This window comes from Panulirus ornatus, chromosome 2 (assembly GCF_036320965.1).
Source record: "Panulirus ornatus isolate Po-2019 chromosome 2, ASM3632096v1, whole genome shotgun sequence".
NCBI lineage: Eukaryota > Metazoa > Arthropoda > Malacostraca > Decapoda > Palinuridae > Panulirus > Panulirus ornatus.
Window position 1 is genome coordinate 96832075 of NC_092225.1, and position 22148 is coordinate 96854222.

Genomic DNA, 22148 nt, shown 5'->3' on the forward strand with positions numbered 1-22148 from the left:
GATTTAAGAGAGAAAACTCTCTCTCTCTCTCTCTCTCTCTCTCTCTCTCTCTCTCTCTCTCTCTCTCTCTCTCTCTCTCTCTCTCTTACTCCCACACACACACACCCACCCACCGCACGGGACGGCATTATAAATCCTAAATATCAAAGCTTTTAACCTTTCTTTTTTGTGTATGTGTGTGTGTGTGTCGTGGGCAGAACACCCGTCAACAAACAAGCTATTTCTCTTTTTTTTTTCCTTTTTTTTGGAGGAGGAGGAGGAGGAGGAGTTGGGAAAAACAGGGCATTATGAGGGATTGCCCAAGTCTTTCAAAAGAATTAGTTAATACCGTTGTGATGATGTGAGGGTGTTCCAGTAATTCCCAGAAGCTGTGTGATATCATATCTTTTTTTTTTTCATCTGGTGTCCAATGCGTTATACAACATCAGGTTGTTACCTTACGTATTATTATTGGATGAATTTTCCCCGTGTTGATTTTTTGTCAAGAGGTTCCAAAATGCGTTTGATGTTGGGTCAGGTATTATTCTTCTATGTCAAGAGCAAATTGGTAATTACTTTAAACACTCGCCAGGATGATTAAAGTCAGCATGTTTTATCACATTTAATGCGTGTACGATGGAAGTTTAGTTGATGCCAAAAAATAAAAATAGCATCCCATTTTCTCGTTTTTTTACTCTTTTTTTTTTTTGGTCGAGGATCGTTTTCTTTTGATCTCGAAATTCAGTTTGCATCTCGGAAAGGAAACTATTAACGTAGTCGCCCTCTTAATGTGTATTTAGCGTTTATCGTTGCGTTAATTGGCCATGTCAACTCCAAGTTGCGGGGAAAGGCATGTTTTAATGGCAATAAATTTACTGATCTCGAGGGTTAGAAATGATTCTTTTCGTGGGAATGGCTGGCTGGCTGGAGGGAGACCAGCGTTCATTTCTCAGATATTTTAAGAGTCTGCTTGACTGGCGTCCAACACAGCCGCCAACGCCATTGTTGGAACCTAGCCCGGGCGGTGGAGCAAACCCTTCCTTTCAATGTGTACAATTAATGGTGAGTGAGGCAAACACGACCCCCACACCTCCCTCCTTACCTATATGGCAAGCGGGTCTTACTCGATAATTATGTTTGACGTGGGACATAGTGACCAATAGTAAAACTTGTAAACCAAACTTAGTTTTTAAGAGATAAATTGGGAGAGAAAAAAAAAATGGATTTGATGCCAGTAATATTTCATGGTATTTCCCAGGGTCAAATGAGTAAATTCGTTTTGAATTTGGAATCTTACGTAATTTAAGGTTTCTACACTTGAAATGATGTAAATCATTTGTTCTATTATACTTAATCGCCGCTCCCCGCCTCAGCGAGGTAGCGCCAGGAAACAGACGAAAAACGGCCCATCCACTCATATAAACATATACGCACATAAACGTCAATACACGCACATATACATACATATACATATAAATATCAACATATACACATTACGTACACACGCAGACATACATACATACATACAAATGTACATATTCATACTTGCTTGCCTTCATCCATTACTGGCGCTACCCCGCCCCACAGGAAACAGCATCGCTACCTCCTACCTACAGCGAGGTAGCGCCAGGAAAATTTGTAATGATGTAAGATATTCTATATTTCTTAAACCAACAGGTGGCAAATTATCATAAATCAATTAATCATGAATTATTTGAAATGTAATCATAGCTTAATTGCAGTTCTTTATTATGTCTGTCTGTCTCCAAAGCAACATTTTCGACGACAGAATTTTAGCGTGGAAAATGCAACCTTTTGTTATGATTTTAAAGTAAGTTTTTCGTAGATAAATGGAAAAAAAAGGAAAAAATCCTTTCCACTGAAGTACAATCTCATCAGTCTAGGTAGACGGTCATAGCTGCTTTACTTTGGTCATACATGATTATATGATGAAATAATTCGAGCAGGTTTATCATACGGAGGAGGTCTTCGAAAAACATTATGAGAATCGTTAATTGAATGGTCGTCTTCCAAATTATTTACATTTCGATCCCAAATGATGGTTTCGGTCAATTTTTTCCCCCCAACCACAGACGTTAAGATAATTGGACGGTAATTTCATAATTTACTTTTTTTTTTATATCGGTGTTACAATGGCAGACTTCCATTCGTCTAGAGCTCTTCCTGTAGCAAGCGATCAAGGACTATCTCATGTTATCGCCTCTTTCATTTGTTCTTGGATGAAACTTATCAGGGCCTCCCCTATCCCCAGGGATAATATATATATATATATTTTTTCTTTCAAACTATTCGCCATTTCCCGCATTAGCGAGGTAGCGTTAAGAACAGAGGACTGGGCCTTTGAGGGAATACCCTCACCTGGCCCAATTCTCTGTTCCTTCTTTTGGAAAATTGAAAAAAAAAAAAAAAACGAGAGGGGAGGATTTCCAGCCCCCCGCTCCCTCCCCTTTTAGTCGCCTTCTACGACACGCAGGGAATACGTGGGAAGTATTCTTAATCCCCTATCCCCAGGGATATATATATATATATATATATATATATATATATATATATATATATATATATATATATATATATATATATATATATGTGTGTGTGTGTGTGTGTGTATATATATATCTTTCCACCTCCAATTTGGTCTCCCACTTCTCGTTCCCTTCACCTCCAACACACATATCCTCTTTGTCAATCTTTCCTCACTCATTCTCTCCATGTGACCAAACCATTTCGATACACCCTCTTCTGCTCTCTCAACCACACTCTTTTTATTACCACACATCTCTCTTACCCTTTCGTTACTTACTCGATCAAACCACCTCACACCACATGTTATCCTCAAACATCTCATTTCCAACACATCCACCCTCCTCCGCACAACCCTATCTATCGCCCACGCCTCGCAACCATACAACATTGTTGGAACCACTATTCCTTCAAACATACCCATTTTTGCTTTCCGAGATAATGTTCTCGCCTTCCACACATTCTTCAACGCTCCCAGAACTTTCACCTCCTCCCCCACCCTGTGACTCACTTCCGCTTCCATGGTTCCATCCGCTGCCAAATCCACTCCCAGATGTCTAAAACACTTTACTTCCTCCAGTTTTTCTCCATTCAAACTTAGCTTACCAGTTGACTTGTCCCTCAACCCTCTACCTCAAACCTTCAGGACGACCATACGACCCTTGAGCACGACGGTACGACCCTTGAGCACGACGGTACGACCCTTGAGCACGACGGTACGACCCTTGTGCACGACGGTACGACCATTGAGCACGACGGTCCGACCCTTGAACACGACGGTTCGACCCATGAGTACGATGGTATGACCCTTGAGCACGACGGTACGACCCTTGAGCACGACGGTCCGACCCTTGAGCACGACGGTACAACCCTTAAGCACGACGGAACGACCCTTGAGCACGACGGCCCGACCCTTGAGCACGACGGTCCGACCCTTGAGCACGACGGTCCGACCCTTGAGCACGACGGACCGACCCTTGAGCACGACGGACCGACCCTTGAGCACGACGGACCGACCCTTGAGCACGACGGTACGACCCTTGAGCCGAACAGTACGACCCTTGAGCACGGCGTTACGATCGTTGAGTACGACCGTGTGACCATTGAGCACGACGGTACGACCCTTGAGCACGATGGAACGACCTATCATCACGACCAAACGACACCTGAGCACGATGGTCGACGGTACGACCCTTGAGAGCGATGCACAGACCTTTGAGTATGGTGTCACGACCCTTGAGCACGACGGTACGACCTTTGAGCACGACGGTACGACCTTTGAGCACGACCTTACGATCCTTGAGCACGACCTTACGACCTTTGAGCACGACCGCACGACACTTGAGCACGACCGTTCGATCCTTGAGCACGACCAGCACGACCCTTGAGCACGACCTTCCGAATCATACCCCGGGTCATTTATTACCGGGAAGGTAATTACATAATTAGCGAAATGTGCCCTTAGATTGTCCAGTAGAAAACGAGAATAAAAGTTAAGTCTTCCGTCTTTGTGTTCTATTGCTTTTGTATTTTTTTGTTCATGTTTTATTTCATTAGATTTATACTTGTGTCTTACTGTTCTTGTACTTGTGTGTGTGTGTGTGTGTGTGTGTGTGTGTGTGTGTGTGTGTGTGTTGGTGTGTGTGTGAGTGTGTGTGTGTTGGTGTGTGTGTGAGTGTGTGTGTGTGTGTGTGTTGTATTTTAGGGTTGTTCACAACATGCCAACCATACACCGTCAATTTAACCCCCCTATGTGATGGCTCTGGCAACAGATGTGTATAGACCAAGGCTTGCGCTGAACACCTCCACCCACCACAACCCCACCCAACCCCCACCCACCACACACACACACACACACGCACACCCTCCCCAAGTCATCCTGGACGAAATGTCCTGTTAAGTGTATGCAAATGAGACGGCAATAACCACCAACTTGGGCCCGAAGGTCGACCACCGGGAGCCTCGATAGAAGGGTAGCAGTTCTGGTGTGTGTGTGTGTGTGTGTGTGTGTGTGTGTATGTATGACTGAACACACCTCTGGCTGCAGGAGGAGGGGCTGGCTGCAGAAGGAGGGAGGGGGAGGGGGAGTTGGCTGCAGGAAAGTGGGTGGGTTGGCTGCAGGAGGTGGGGAGGATCGGCTCCAGAGAGGAGGAGAGGGGTTGGCTGCAGGAGGAGGAGGAGGGGTTGGCTGCAGGAGGAGGAGGGGTTGGCTGCAGGAGGAGAGGGGTTGGCTGCAGGAGGAGGAAGGGGATTGGTTGCAGGAGGAGGAGGGATTGGCTGCAGGAGGAGAAGGGGTTGGCTGCAGGAGGAGGAGGAGGGGGATTGGCTGCAGGAGGAGGAGGGGTTGGCTGCAGGAGGAGAAGGGGTTGGCTGCAGGAGGAGGAGGGATCGGCTGCAGAGAGGAGGAGGGGTTGGCTGCAGGAGGAGGAGGAGGGGTTGGCTGCAGGAGGAGGAAGGGGATTGGTTGCAGGAGGAGGAAGGGGATTGGTTGCAGGAGGAGGAGGGATCGGCTGCAGAGAGGAGAGGGGTTGGCTGCAGGAGGAGGAGGGGTTGGCTGCAGGAGGAGAAGGTGTTGGCTGCAGGAGGAGGAAGGGGATTGGTTGCAGGAGGAGAGGGGTTGGCTGCAGGAGGAGGAGGGATCGGCTGCAGAGAGGAGGAGAGGGGTTGGCTGCAGGAGGAGAAGGGGATTGGTTGCATGAGGAGGAAGGGGACTGGTTGCAAGAGGAGGAGGAATTGGCTGCAGGAGGAGGAGGGATCGGCTGCATAGAGGAGAGGGGTTGGCTGCAGGAGGAGGAGAGATAGGCTCCAGAGAGGAGGAGAGGGGTTGGCTGCAGGAGGAGGAGGAGGGGGATTGGCTGCAGGAGGAGGAGAGATCGGCTCCAGAGAGGAGGAGGGGTTGGCTGCAGGAGGAGGAGGGGTTGGCTGCAGGAGGAGAAGGGGTTGGCTGCAGGAGGAGGAGGGATCGGTTGCAGAGAGGAGGAGGGGTTGGCTGCAGGAGGAGGAGGGGTTGGCTGCAGGAGGAGAAGGGGTTGGCTGCAGGAGGAGGAGGAGGAGGGGGATTGGCTGCAGTAAGGGGTTGGCTGCAGGAGGAGGAAGGGGATCGGCTGCAGAGAGGAGGAGGGGTTGGCTGCAAGAGGAGAAAGGGGATTGGTTCCAGGAGGAGGAGGAGGGGGATTAGCTGCAGGAGGAGGAGGGGTTGGCTGCAGGAGTAGGAGGGATTGGCTGCCGGAGGAGGAGGGGTTGGCTGCAGGAGGAGAAGGGTTGGCTGCAGGAGGAGGAGGGATTGGCTGCAGGAGGAGAAGGGGTTGGCTGCAGGAGGAGAGGGGTTAATATGGGTTAACTTGCCGCCCGATGGAACCCCACACCCGACCCGGAGAAAGAGGGTTGGGGACGAATCGCTCCTGTTAAGCGATAATTTCCCTCTCAAAACATACTTTCGACACACGCAGTTTCTAAACGAGTTTCAACGACCCTCAGACAGTTTAACTGTACATGGATGGGCAATTGGTTGTCCAGAGGCGAACCACTGCTGCACCGTGTGGAGACGACATTAAAATGCTTTGAACTGTAAGAATAATAATCATAAACCATAACATGTACATATATATAATTTCTCCAGTAGTGCCGGGAATGGATGAAGGCAAGCAAGTATATATACATGTGTGTATATATATATATATATATATATATATATATATATATATATATATATATATATATATATATATATATATATATATATATATGTCTGTGTATGTATATGTATGTATATATGCGTGTATGGGCGTTTATGTACATATATATGTGTATATGAGTGGATGGGACATTCTTCGCGTTATCTGGCGCTACCTCGCTAACGCGGGACACAGCGATTAAATAATAAATATAAAGCGTTGAAGAATGTGTGGAAGGCGAGAATGTTATCTCGGAGAGCAAAAACGGGTATGTTTGAGAGAATAGTGGTTCCAAGAACATTGTATGGTTGCGAGGCGTGGGCGATAAATAGAGTTGTGCGGAGGAGGGTGGATGTGTTGGAAATGATATGTTTGAGGACAATGTGTGGTGTGAGGTGGTTTGATCGAATAAGTAATGATATATATATTGGAAAGGATCACAATTTTGCGGAACCCCTCCTCCCAGCTAAAGAGGGTCCTAGAGCTATATGATAATAATAATGATAATGATAATAATAATAATAATAATAATAATAATAATAATAATAATAATAATAGTAATAATAATAATGATAATAGTAGATAGATATCTATAAATAAAGTTTACGGTTTCAGCTAGGCTATGATAATAATAATAATAATAATAATAATAATAATAATAATAATAATAATGATAATAATAAAATGATAATGATATTGATAATAATAATGATAATAGATGAATATCTATGTATAAAGTTTACGGTTTCAGCTAGGCTGTCTCAAAACCGTTACTTCGCTCCGTCTTTTTGTGGTGGGTCGCTTCGTTTGGAAATTCTGGCCTGGGGCCCAACCTGGGTTTTTATTTCGTAACTCCTGCTTGACCTAGCGGGCCGGGTGACACCTTTTTACGGGCCAGATGCGGCCCGCGGGCCATCTTTTGCCCTCCCCCCAACCCTGGCTCAACAAATTTATCCGCTCACGGTCTGATAATAACTTACCACCAAGATACTTTACGTATTTACTCCCGGGTAGTTTCATAACTAACTAACCCCCAGACAATTTAATGACTTACCCCAGACATTCTAATGACTTACCCCAGACATTGTAATGACTTACCCCAGACATTGTAATGACTTACCCCAGACATTGTAATGACTTACCCTAGACAATGTAATGACACCCCAGACATTGTAATGACTTACCCTAGACAATTTAATGACACCCGTAGACAATTTAATGACTTACCCCAGACAATTTAATGACTTACCCTAGACAATTTAATGACTTACCCCAGACAATTTAATGACTTACCCCGGACAATTTAATGACTTACCCCAGACATTGTAATGACTTACCCTAGACAGTGTAATGACTTACCCCCAGACAATGTAATGACTTACCCCAGACAATGTAATCATTTACCCCAGACAATGTAATGACTTACCCCCGGACAATTTATCGACTTACCCCTGGACAGATTAATAACAAACCCTAGACATTTAAATAACTAACCCCATACAATTTAATAACTTAACCAAAGGTAACGTAATAACTTACCCCTGACAGTTTGATAACCCCAGGTAACGTAATAACTTACCCCTGACAGTTTGATAACCCCAGGTAACGTAATAACTTACCCCTGACAGTTTAATAACTTACCCCAGGTAACGTAATAACTTACCCCTGACAGTTTGATAACTTACCCCAGGTAACGTAATAACTTACCCCTGACAGTTTGATAACCCCAGGTAACGTAATAACTTACCCCTGACAGTTTGATAACCCCAGGTAACGTAATAACTTACCCCTGACAGTTTAATAACTTACCCCAGGTAACGTAATAACTTACCCCTGACAGTTTAATAACTTACCCCAGGTAACGTAATAACTTACCCCTGACAGTTTGATAACTTACCCCAGGTAACGTAATAACTTACCCCTGACAGTTTGATAACCCCAGGTAACGTAATAACTTACCCCTGACAGTTTAATAACTTACCCATAAACAGTTACCAATTTAGTATGTCACCAAATTCGAAGTCTTCCCTAGAGAAACTGTTTTCTTTTGTTACTGACACGTTTCACTTTGATTTATTTTCCATAAGAGAACATTTCCTCGCTAACGTTGGAAATGGCGAGAGAGAGAGAGAGAGAAAGAGAGAGAGAGAGAGAGAGAGAGAGAGAGAGAGAGAGAGAGGATCACTTAATGCCAACATGACAGCAGGATTCGAACCGCTATTGTGTGGGAGCTGGGAAGCTCCCAGCTCCCACGCAAATGGTAGCGTTCCATTAAAGTGGGCGCTCACTACAATATATACATACATATATATATATATATATATATATATATATATATATATATATATATATATATATATATATATATATATATATATATATATTGGAAAGGATCACAATTTTGCGCGTGATCAAGATATTCCTATGTTTACCAAATGGCGTCCTAGCTTCGTCTCTTCGATGTATATCAACTGACTGTTATATTTCTCTCTTGTGTCTCCCCTGATGATGTGATTATTACACGAAAGTGCACTTGGGAACTTATCGTGTTTCATTTTCCCCGTGGACTCATAGGAATATCTTGATCACGCGCAAAATTGTGATCCTTTCCAATATATATATATATATATATATATATATATATATATATATATATATATATATATATATATATATATATATATATATATATATATTTATATATATATATCTATATATATATATATATATATATATCTTCTTTCTTTCTTTTAAACTATTCGCCATTTCCCGCGTTAGCGAGGTAGCGTAAAGAACAGAGGACTGGGCCTTTTTTGGAATATCCTCACCTGGCCCCCTCTGTTCCTTCTTTTGGAAAATTAAAAAAAAAGAAGAGAGGGGAGGATTTCCAGCTCCCCGCTCCCTTCCCTTTTAGTCGCCTTCTACGACACGCAGGGAATACGTGGGAAGTATTCTTAATCCCCTAACCCCAGGGATAATATATATATATATATATATATATATATATATATATATATATATATATATATATATATATATATTTTTTTTTTTTTTTTTTTTTTATACTTTGTCGCTGTCTCCCGCGTTTGCGAGGTAGCGCAAGGAAACAGACGAAAGAAATGGCCCAACCCCCCCCATACACATGTACATACACACGTCCACACACGCAAATATACATACCTACACAGCTTTCCATGGTTTACCCCAGACGCTTCACATGCCTTGATTCAATCCACTGACAGCACGTCAACCCCTGTATACCACATCGCTCCAATTCACTCTATTCCTTGCCCTCCTTTCACCCTCCTGCATGTTCAGGCCCCGATCACACAAAATCCTTTTCACTCCATCTTTCCACCTCCAATTTGGTCTCCCTCTTCTCCTCGTTCCCTCCACCTCCGACACATATATCCTCTTGGTCAATCTTTCCTCACTCATTCTCTCCATGTGCCCAAACCATTTCAAAACACCCTCTTCTGCTCTCTCAACCACGCTCTTTTTATTTCCACACATCTCTCTTACCCTTACGTTACTTACTCGATCAAACCACCTCACACCACACATTGTCCTCAAACATCTCATTTCCAGCACATCCATCCTTCTGCGCACAACTCTATCCACAGCCCACGCCTCGCAACCATACAACATTGTTGGAACCACTATTCCTTCAAACATACCCATTTTTGCTTTCCGGGATAATGTTCTCGACTTCCACACATTTTTCAAGGCTCCCAAAATTTTCGCCCCCTCCCCCACCCTATGATCCACTTCCGCTTCCATGGTTCCATCCGCTGACAGATCCACTCCCAGATATCTAAAACACTTCACTTCCTCCAGCCTCTCACCATTCAAACTCACCTCCCAATTGACTTGACCCTCAACCCTACTGTACCTAATAACCTTGCTCTTATTGACATTTACTCTTAACTTTCTTCTTCCACACACTTTACCAAACTCCGTCACCAGCTTCTGCAGTTTCTCACATGAATCCGCCACCAGCGCTGTATCATCAGCGAACAACAACTGACTCACTTCCCAAGCTCTCTCATCCCCAACACACTTCATACTTGCCCCTCTTTCCAAAACTCTTGCATTTACCTCCCTAACAACCCCATCCATAAACAAATTAAACAACCATGGAGACATCACACACCCCTGCCGCAAACCTACATTCACTGAGAACCAATCACTTTCCTCTCTTCCTACACGTACACATGCCTTACATCCTCGATAAAAACTTTTCACTGCTTCTAACAACTTGCCTCCCACCCCATATATTCTTAATACCTTCCACAGAGCATCTCTATCAACTCTATCATATGCCTTCTCCAGATCCATAAATGCTACATACAAATCCATTTGCTTTTCTAAGTATTTCTCACATACATTCTTCAAAGCAAACACCTGATCCACACATCCTCTACCACTTCTGAAACCACACTGCTCTTCCCCAATCTGATGCTCTGTACATGCCTTCACCCTCTCAATCAATATCCTCCCATATAATTTACCAGGAATACTCAACAAACTTATACCTCTGTAATTTGAGCACTCACTCTTATCCCCTTTGCCTTTGTACAATGGCACTATGCAAGCATTCCGCCAATCCTCAGGCACCTCACCATGAGTCATACATACATTAAATAGCCTTACCAACCAGTCAACAATACAGTCACCCCCTTTTTTAATAAATTCCACTGCAATACCATCCAAACCTGCTGCCTTGCCGGCTTTCATCTTCCGCAAAGCTTTTACTACCTCTTCTCTGTTTACCAAATCATTTTCCCTAACCCTCTCACTTTGCACACCACCTCGACCCAAACACCCTATATCTGCCACTCTGTCATCAGACACATTCAACAAACCTTCAAAATACTCATTCCATCTCCTTCTCACATCACCACTACTTGTTATCACTTGTTGTCACTTGTTATATATATATATATATTCTAACCTGCTTGGCCCCTTCACCTAAGTGCTGGGTGAGGGTGTGGATGACCACTGGAGATGGATGACTGGGCAGGGTAAAAAAAAAAAAGGTCAAATGACAAGAACTCTCTCTCTCTCTCTCTCTCTCTCTCTCTCTCTCTCTCTCTCTCTCTCTCTCTCTCTCTCTCTCTCTCTCTCTCTCTCTCTGCGGCGATGGGTTCCATCCCCTTACGCGTCCAGCGGGAGAGAACTGGTGACTGAGTGTGACGGTGTGTGGTAAAGTGTGACGGGTGTGAGGTAAAGTGTGACGGGTGTGAGGTAAAGTGTGACAGGTGTGTAGTAAAGTGTGACGGGTGTGTGGTAAAGTGTGACGGTGTGGGGTAAAGTGTGACGGGTGTGTGGTAAAGTGTGACGGGTGTGTGGGAAAGTGTGACAGGTGTGAGGTAAAGTGTGACGGGTGTGTGGTAAAGTGTGACGGTGTGGGGTAAAGTGTGACAGGTGTGTAGTAAAGTGTGACGGGTGTGTGGGAAAGTGTGACAGGTGTGTAGTAAAGTGTGACGGGTGTGTGGTAAAGTGTGACAGGTGTGTGGTAAAGTGTGGCGGGTGTGTGGTAAAGTGTGACGGGTGTGTGGTAAAGTGTGACGGTGTGAGGTAAAGTGTGACGGTGTGTGATAAAGTGTGACGGGTGTGTGGTAAAGTGTGACGGTGTGGGGTAAAGTGTGACGGTGTGTGGTAAAGTGTGACGGGTGTGAGGTAAAGTGTGACGGTGTGTGATAAAGTGTGACGGGTGTGTGGTAAAGTGTGACGGTGTGGGGTAAAGTGTGACGGTGTGTGGTAAAGTGTGACGGGTGTGAGGTAAAGTGTGACGATGTGTAATAAAGTTTGAAAGCTTCATTGTTGGGGTTAGTTTCAGCTTAGTCTGATGCGATAGTGTAGGCTCAGCTGGGTCAAGGGTTAGTGTAAGCTTAATCTGATGGAATGATGAAAGCTTAATTGTGTAAAGGGTTAGTGTAAGCTTAATCTGATGGAATGATGAAAGCTTAATTGTGTAAAGGGTTAGTGTAAGCTTAATCTGATGGAATGATGAAAGCTTAATTGTGTAAAGGGTTAGTGTAAGCTTAATCTGATGGAATGATGAAAGCTTAATTGTGTAAAGGATACAGTGCAAGCTTAGTCACAACAGAAGACGCAACTTGTCACAACGGATGAAACTTGTCACAACAGGAGACGAAACTTGTCACAACAGATGATATTTGTCACAACTGATGAAACTTTTCACAGCAGATGAAACTTGTCACAACAGGAGACGAAACTTGTCTCAACATATGAAACTCGTCACAACAGGAGACGAAACTTGTCTCAACAGATGAAACTTGTCACAATAGGAGACAAACTTGTCACAACAGGAGATGAATCTTCTCACAACCGATGAAGGTTGTCGCAACAGGAGATGAAACTTGTCACAACAGAAGATGAAATTTGCCGCAATAGATGAAACTTGTCACAACAGGAGACGAAACTTGTCATACAAGGCCACAAAACTTTCCCAAACAGGAGACGAAACCTGTAACAATGGAAGGCGAAATTGTTCAAAACAGATGAAAGTTGTCACAACAGCTGACGAGACTTGTCAAAACAGACGACGAAACTTTTCACGATAGATGAAACTCGTCCCAACAGGTGACGAAACATGTGACAACGGAGGACGAAAACGTTCACAACAGGAGACGAATCTCGTCACAACAGGAAAGTCAAAGGTCTCATCAAGAAATTATTTGTTGCCTTGTACATTAACAGGTGTACCTTCTACAGGGTCGTCACCTGGTGTGACTTACTGAGGGGGTAGTATTTTCACCTAGTGTGACCTTCTGAGGGGGTAGTGATGTCACTGAGGGGGTAGGGTTGTGACCTGGTGTGATCTTCTTGAGAGGGGTAGTGATGTCACTGAGGGGGTAGGGTTGTCACCTGGTGTGACCTACTGAGGGGGTAGTGATGTCACTGAGGGGGTAGGGTTGTCACCTGGTGTGACCTACTGAGGGGGTAGTGATGTCACTGAGGGGGTAGGGTTGTCACCTAGTGTGACCTTCTTGAGGGGGTAGTGATGTCACTGAGGGGGTAGGGTTGTCACCTGGTGTGACCTACTGAGGGGGTAGTGATGTCACTGAGGGGGTAGGGTTGTCACCTAGTGTGACCTTCTTGAGGGGGTAGTGATGTCACTGAGGTGGTAGGGTTGTGACCTGGTGTGACCTTCTTGAGGGGGTAGTGATGTCACTGAGGGGGTAGGGTTGTCACCTGGTGTGACCTACTGAGGGGGTAGGGTTGTCACTGAGGGGGTAGGGTTGTCATCTGGTGTGACCTTCTTGAGGGGGTAGTGATGTCACTGAGGGGGTAGGGTTGTCACCTGGTGTGACCTACTGAGGGGGTAGTGATGTCACTGAGGGGGTAGGGTTGTCACCTAGTGTGACCTTCTTGAGGGGGTAGTGATGTCACTGAGGGGGTAGGGTTGTCACCTGGTGTGACCTACTGAGGGGGTAGTGATGTCACTGAGGGGGTAGGGTTGTCACCTGGTGTGACCTACTGAGGGGGTAGGGTTGTCACCTGTGTGACCTACTGAGGGGGTAAGGTTGTCACCTGTGTGACCTACTGAGGGGGTAGCGTTGTCACCTAGTGTGACCTGAAGGGGGTAGGATCGTCACCTGGTGTGACCTGATGGGGGGTAGGGTTGTCACTTAGTGTGACCTACTGAGGGGGTGGGGTTGTCACCTAGTGTGACCTGAGGGGGGTAGGGTTGTCACCTGGTGTGACCTGAGGGGGGTAGGGTTGTCACCTAGTGTGACCTGAGGGGGGATAGGGTTGTCACCTGGTGTGACCTGAGGGGGGTAGGGTTGTCACCTGTTGTGACCCACTGAGGGGGTAGTGTTGTCACCTAGCGTGACGTTAGGGGGTAATGATGTCACTGAGGGGGGGGTACGGTTGTCACCTGGTGTGACCTACTGAGAGGAGGGTCGGGTCAAAGGCTCCTGTTTACATCCATGGGATCAAAATCCTTCGATCTCAGTAACTTACCTTCCTTCGTTGCGATATCTCTCTCTCTCTCTCTCTCTCTCTCTCTCTCTCTCTCTCTCTCTCTCTCTCTCTCTCTCTCTCTCTCTCTCTCTCTCTCTCTCTTTGACGGGGATAACAGTCGGTCACAGTTATCGTGTAATATCTACTTGCCTCCCAAATCCCTAAGACCTGGACACCACATTACGTGATTGAGTCCTGCTTCCTGTAGTTTCTGTGGCGAAGACCAACCACACGAGGATCAGCCGTTACGATACATTCCTTTTGTGTGTGTATGTGTCTGTCTGTCTGTGATTGTTGGGAAATGTTAGATATTTAGAATATCCGATATGAACCAAGAAGGTAATCCTGCTGGAAGGTAATCCCTCCCTTTGGAATCCTCTCTCTCTCTCTCGTGAGCAGCTCAGGCCGTGTTGTGAGACCTGCTCATACCCCTAGATTGCTCACAGCGGCCGTGGAGACTTCCTCTTCCTCAATATATGAAGGACTGGTGAGGGATATTTTGCGAGCGCAGCATCAGGAGGCGAAGGCTGGATTACTCGTGGGATAGGTAATCCAAGACCCTTTGGTCGCTGAGTATGCCGTATAACATATACTTTGATCTTGGGTATGCTCTGTAGTCATATATAATAGGTTTTTTCTCTCGTTATTCAAACCACGAGGGACAAGTACCACAGATAGCTAAAGAGAAATAGGGAGGTAGGCTTTATAATGCTTGAAGACTTAAAATAACGTCTGTGAATGACGCTTAAGTTTCAGCGGCTTGATGATCATAACATTAGAATATGGACGCGGCGCAATGCGCATGCGCGAGGTAACTCCATGGAAAAGGTGCTGGTAACTTCGTTATGATGGATTAAATTTTTGGCCCAGTATTCTCATCTTTACTAACTTTATTGGTACACAGCCTTTTCCCTCCGAAATAACTTGATATATTCTTCTCTCAAAGAAAGAAAGATATGAACCGATTTTTATGTATCTAACAACACAAAATTGTCTTGTATAGAACTAAATGGCATCATTTTTTTTCAGTCAAGCGAGAGTTTAATATGAATGCAAATATGAAAAAAAAAATCACTGACACCCCTAAATTCTCATATATAGTAACTATTAGTCCATTGAGTGAGAGTTCAAATTTGATATAAATAGATATAAAAGAGGAAACTCTTTTGGGATTCTGAAAGCAATATCGGAGTCTATAGTGATGTCAGGCTTTGTGCCCGCCTGCAGAGCTTGGAAGGGAGACGTGAAGCAAACGCTCAGTTTTTGTGGCGCTTGGTAATAAACAGGGACTAGAATTTTTGAAATTCATACAACTTTAAGATGGCGAATATGGAGGACTTCAAGAGAAAGCAACAGTCGCCTTGGCAACTTGTTCTTACATTAAGCAACGTTTACGTCATATTTTCATGGAAACCATTTAGCGCGACGGTACGACCTTTGAGCACGACGGTACGACCCTTGAGCACGACAGAACGACCCTTGAGCACGACGGTACGACCCTTGAGCACGACAGAACGACCCTTGAGCACGACGGTACGAACCTTGAGCACGACGGTACGAACCTTGAGCACGACAGAACGACCCTTGAGCACGACGGTACGACCCTTGAGCACGACGGTACGAACCTTGAGCACGACGGTACGAACCTTGAGCACGACAGAACGACCCTGAGCACGACGGTACGACCCTTGAACACGACGGAACGACCCTTGAGCACGACGGTACGACCCTTGAGCACGACCGTACTACCCTTGGATACAATGGCTTCACCTGTGACCTACTAATCTTTCGCTCCCGGACCAAGTCGTGTGGATGAACAATCAATCGTAGCAAAATTTCGTAAAGGACACATTTACTCTAGACTTTGTATTTTTCTTCATAAATCTGAATGGTGACCGGACGGTTTACCTGGCGAGCAAAAAAAAGAAGAAAAAAAAATACTGCTGAAGTTCACAGAGAATAGGCGAGACTTGTACAAGAAAAGGGGGTTCGCATGGCAGTGAAAAAGTTAGCGGCACGAATGTAGAACTCTGTCCATATTGCTACCAAAATACAAATAAAAAATGCATAATTCTCCAATCGTATCCTTAGGGTGTTGTGTGCACCTAATATATGTTTATTTTTTTTTTCGGTAGAGAGAAGGACGTTATCAACATGTAACTACGTTTACTTTGGTGTCCGAAAAAAATCACGGTGCATTTCAGTATATTTGATAGACTTATTCATACGTTTGCTGACACTCGTATGACAATATGAATTACATCGGCCCGTGACGGAATTTGGTCGAAATGTTTGTTCATCAGCGCCATGCCTCCCGCAGCTGTGCCCCCTCGAAGTGTTGTGTGTCCTGCATTCGCCAGCCTTGAATAATCACTCCAATAATTAGTTAATTTACCCACCGCCTTGTCGCCATTCAGCCGCTGAATTGGGCTAATTCCTTGGGGGTGAAGCGAGGTGCTGAGGGATCGTCAGGGAGAGGTGGCCGACCACAGCCGTTACACGACACTGACGCCACCAGATGGACACGCTCAGTCTATTTCAAACAAATAGACAGTCGTTCGGTAGTCAATCAAGAGTATTTTTCCGGCATTTTCATCGCCACGTTATGTTTACGCCACTTAATTACTTTTTATCTGCAGTAAAGGAAAATGCCGAAAGTAGATAAAAGTTGAAATTGTCAGTGTGTCCCTTGGAACAGATTTCAATCTATATTTGAAAAGGTTTATTTTCAAGAGAAATCGGACATAATGTACCATGACTACCTTTTTAAGTTTGTCATGTATAAGTATCAATTTTACAATGCTTCTCAATCAGTTTCTGCTGTACATACATATCAGTTCCTTCATATATCATTACATGTACTTATTATGTGTCTTTGAAGGTATACAATACGTTGAAGACGTGTTACTTTTGCATGTACTGTGAACGGAGCCCTGTTTAAGTGTGGACAGGCATACTTCACCGTTACACACTGAACATAGATGGGTTTAGTAGGTTTGTAAGTATACATATAAGTATGTTCAGGCATACGTATGCATACAGAGGTACGAATAAGACACGGTCTTGTGGGCGGGTCATGCACGGCACGTTGAACCAGACCATGTCGAAAGTGGTATATATAACACATTTCGTAATATTGGTAACAGAGATTTGCTTTATACGTTTTGATGCGTAGGTCTACGTACTCATTTCAACAATATGGGGAGGAATGCGTACTTCCCTGTGGCTCGCCCATCACTTGTTCTCTGGCGATGGGGTCGCGTCTCTATTGAGCACATTAAGACATTATCATTGTTTCTGGTGTTTATGTTCAGCTTCGGACTCTGCTACAGCTAACCGCACGACCCAAGTAGATGGAAGTCTATAGAATCTCGAGCCATCCTGTACACTATCAATGGCGATAGGCTCTCAGCCACGACACGATTAAAGAAAATAGGCCATCAAGTCTCCAGCAAACCCACACGAACGTAGTCTAGTATTGCTAGCGACCGACACAGATGCCTCTCATCCAAAGACCAGCTGGACCATTGTGTAGTTCGGAAGGGAATTCACGTGAATTTGGTTACACCAAAGAAAACGTTAACAGAAAATGACCATTACACTAGGGGTCCACACACACACACACACACACACACTGGCTTAGGCTGGGATGATGTGTACGCATGTATACTCAAACAAGAGTTAAGACATGATACATATGTGTACAAGGTTAAGAGACGGGGCAACACAACAGTGTACAACTCTCTTTCCTTCACACGATTCACACCATAAGGGCAGCGGTTCACTTGTTTCTTTGTTTACACCATTGTGTTTGTAATCCCCCCCCCCCATGTCATTGGAGTCCTGCAGGAAATGGAACTAATTCTTTTGATACATTAACTAGATATTTCCTTCCACTAATTTCTTCCGTTTTACGTACGTGAATTTCATTTGTTTAGGACAGCGAAGAGGTCATATGTCTGTGTGTTTGTTGGTCTGCGTGAAGAATTATTATACCTTGATATTTTCTTCAGTAGGGAGGGTGAGAGGCGAGCACGGGACAGAACGATTTGGAGCAGTGTGGTAGAAAGGAGGCAACGTAAATGTGAGTGAAGCAGTTGAGGGGGGGGGTGCTCTGGCATTATACACGACAGCTGGAGTGGATGTGCACAAATGACACTGTTTCTTCTCCCGTTCTGGGCGTTACTTCGCTGTGTGGGAAACGGCGATGTTGTATCAGAAAAAAAAAGCCGCTTTTGGTAGAGGCTGAGGGGGGATTACTGGAAATTAGACAATTCAATCCCATGATTAGTTTGTCTTTTATCATATTTATTTATTTCTATTGATCATATTACTCCGAGCGGATGATCAGAGAGACCTGGCGGCCTGCCTGTGCACGTGGAAGGTTCTAGAATATTCTTCTTCGCCTCGATCTCGAAATTCCAATGAAGTTAAGTTAGAGTTTTAGCAGGACATGTTGTCAGTCGAAAGGTGAACTTCGTTATTTCTCTTTATGATAAATGAGCCCATCAGGTGGGTGGTATTCCGTTCAAGTGCAAAGGTCATTTAGGAAGTTCATGACTAAATAATTTTGTATGTAATTAATGAAATTTCTTTTTATTTTGATAAAGTGACGGGACTGCCATATATTATTTATTTTCTTTATATTCGATTTTTTATTTCAAAGCGTAGGGACATCGTTAGGTCTATAAAGTGAAGCGTTATAATGCGTAGCGTTGCGTAAGATCATTGTCAAATTGAAATTGATATTTTATTGTTTTCCCAGTAAAGACTGTAGCAACTGGGGTTTGATTATAGGGACATACATGATGACACGATCGTGAGTAATTGAAGGAAAAAAAAAAAGTTAGGAATACATAATATGGTGTAGAGGTTAAAGTTCACGGCCGTGACGCATTCACGAGCCCCTCCCAGGGTTGAGCCCGCATAGGTTCGAATCCTGATTGCCGGAGTCGGTCCACAGTCAACCCAGCTGTTCATCCACCAATAGGGGTTGGTCGGAAACATTTTCCAAAAGAAGGATATATATATATATATATATATATATATATATATATATATATATATATATATATATATATATATATATAGCTCAGTTAACATAAAAAAAAATAGAATATTATTCGTAATATCCTACGTCACATTGTGTTGTCCGTCGTTGCCAATGCTTTAGAACATATTGATATATCTTGTATATCAAATAGATCTGAAATCATGTTTACGAGAAAAAGAAACAGGTGGTACACATTCAGGTAAACACAGGATAAACTTATGGTAGTTCCTGGCATCAATCCCACCCAGCAAAGTTTGCATCACGCTCAGAAATGGCGCTAACATCCGTCCCTTAACCGCTCGGCTACGATCGCCCCTATAAGGGAAATGACTATTCGATTACAAAGGAATCGAATACCATTCGTCTCACACCCATGAGCATCGGGATCTAAAATAGTCAAATCCCATCAGGCTCACATTATCAGCAGTTAGCATTTTACAGAACCTTGCTGTACAAGCAAGGAGGTATACGAATACGAATATTGCGTTCATATGCACTATATCTGCGTTCATATACTTCCGAGTTTGTACAGTAAGGTTCTGTAAAATGCTAACTGCTGATATTGTCAACCTGATGGGATTTGACCGGTCTAAACCCCTTTGTTCACGAATGTGAGCCGGTCATTCCATTACCTATAATCGAAATTGAGTTGTAAGTCGGGGCAATCATAGCCGAGCTGTTAGCGTTCTCGACCACCACTCAAAGTCCTGAGGTTCGAATCCTGGCAGTTGGAGGATATATATATGAGTGTTACAGGATTCCGCCTGCTTGAGGTTACACTGCAAGTATCATTGCAAGTTAATGTAACGAAATCCAGCCTCGTCAAAGAACTTCTAGCACCCAAGGAATCCAACTTGTCCTTGCTATTTAATGTAGTGCAGCCTTGAAGTTGTAGGCACCACTGGGGTTATATATATATATATATATATCTCGTTAAGAGGGGACAGAAGGAGATACCTTTCCGCTTAGGAGGAGCCCACCTTACCGTGCTGTCGCGTGGAGCGCAGCCTGGAAGCTTCATCATAAAATGGGCCTTGGACTCGCATAATCTTAATCATATTCGTATGCACAGGAGTATTCACGTATGTCATTTAGCCACATATGATGTGTAATTATGTAATTACATTTTATCATAATATGTGTGTGTAATTGTCATTATGTTTTTTTTTTTATGTTATGTTGTGCATTATACAGGATACGGAGGGAAGACGTGGGAGGAGCCATACCTTCCTGAAGCTGACGAAGATCTCCACGCATCATGGTCAGTTTGTTAATCATCGTGATCACTTCTGATGAAAACCACACATCTTTAGCCACGTCACACATACATCTGCTGGTCATGAACACTTGCACAGATTTTAGATGAAACGTATTACAGATCTATCATTTCTCTCAGTGCTCCTTAGCAGGCGAGACTTAAGGGGGGTCGGGGGTATACAGTTGTCAGAATTGTTTTACAAAATATTGGCGTGCTGTAGTATATATTCTAACGAGTATATTGCGCTGATATGTTCTAATAAATATATTGTTGGAATAGCGTGTCTTAGTATATGTGTGTATTATCACAATGTTGTTATAATGGTGAAGATTTTTACGCTCGTCTCCCCCACACATTGTTTACCTTCGTAGGGACTACCCTGCTTGGCTTGAGGACCTGGTCTTGCAGCAGCAGCCACGGCGACGGTCGCTTGCCGAGGTCCTGGCTCCTCTGGCGTACCCGGTCCACAAGAGAGCGAGAGTACCCGCCGCAGGAGGTGAAGGAACCGGCGCGGGGGATGGAGAGGAGGAGGGCGCTCCCGCCGACGCCACCAGCACCAGCAGCAGGAGGAAGTCTCGGCCATCGGTGGGTCGGGCAGCCAAGCGCGGGATAGGATTGTTCTCGCTGGCCATCGCCCTGGCCCAGAAACCCACCAGCCCTCCTGAGTAAGCTATAATCTATTTCTTACCTCATATTACCCGTTTGTGAGTATAAAGACAGACCGTTCACACTCACGGAGCCCCGTTTTTGCATTTCCCCCCAATGACACATATTTCGTCTCGTTTAATGATAACATTCCCAGCAAGATTTTTTGTTGTTGGCCCAGAGGTTTGAGATGTGTTTTCATGTCCGGCAATTTTAGCCCAAAGATGTGTCTGAATATTTATGAGCATTTATTGGATCATTTACCTGAATTTGTGTGAAGACTTCACCCTCTGGTACTTAAATAAGTCCCTTGAGTATCTAAGTCATATTTGAAAATGTTTCGCAAGTATATCCCCTTTTTTTTGAGAATTGTTACATAAACTTGTAAAAAGTCGATTCACATTCTGCAGGGAAGTCCATTTTTCATAGAATGACATAAAGGGATAATTTGTGCGATTATCGTAGATTAACGTTTTTGAATATGGATTGTTCATTGCGTTTTATGTCATACTTGCATTTTACGAGGACTTGTGTATTACACCAGGCAAGATTATCCTCCCACTACAATTATAGGACGACTGTGGAATGTTCAAACTCCGTAAGTGAGCTGCTACAATAGTGACAAGACATAGACATAATATTAAGTTACAGAAAATTCATAGTGAAAGGGTGGAGACTGAGTGACAGAGTCATTGGAAACGAATCGGTACGAACTTGGGAAAGAATAACAAATGAAAAGTATAAGAATAGATTGAAAGAAATAGGGAACAAGAAAAGAGTGCTGGTTATGACACCGACTATAGACTACAGACTCATTTGAAGACTCGAATGTGTCAGGCCCAATGTCCGCCATGCCTGTAGTGGCGTTATGATCACCCGACCCGCCTCTCCAACGGTTCGGTAATTGTGAAGCTTCATCAAAGCATTTTTGACTCGGTCCTTAACTCACTCCCTCAGAGCTTTTTTTATCAGTCCTTAACTCGTTCCATCAAAGCTTTTT

General features: G+C 44.2%; 1 protein-coding gene across 1 annotated transcript in view; it reads left to right on the top strand.

The window, feature by feature from the left end:
* Positions 1-22148, top strand: part of LOC139753101 (uncharacterized) — a 35784-nt gene that overhangs the window by 7302 nt on the left and 6334 nt on the right. Inside the window, exons 3-4 of the mRNA XM_071669192.1 lie at positions 20440-20506; positions 20875-21168. Of these exons, the coding sequence (XP_071525293.1) occupies positions 20440-20506; positions 20875-21168 (361 nt within the window). The remainder of the gene's footprint in view (positions 1-20439; positions 20507-20874; positions 21169-22148) is intronic.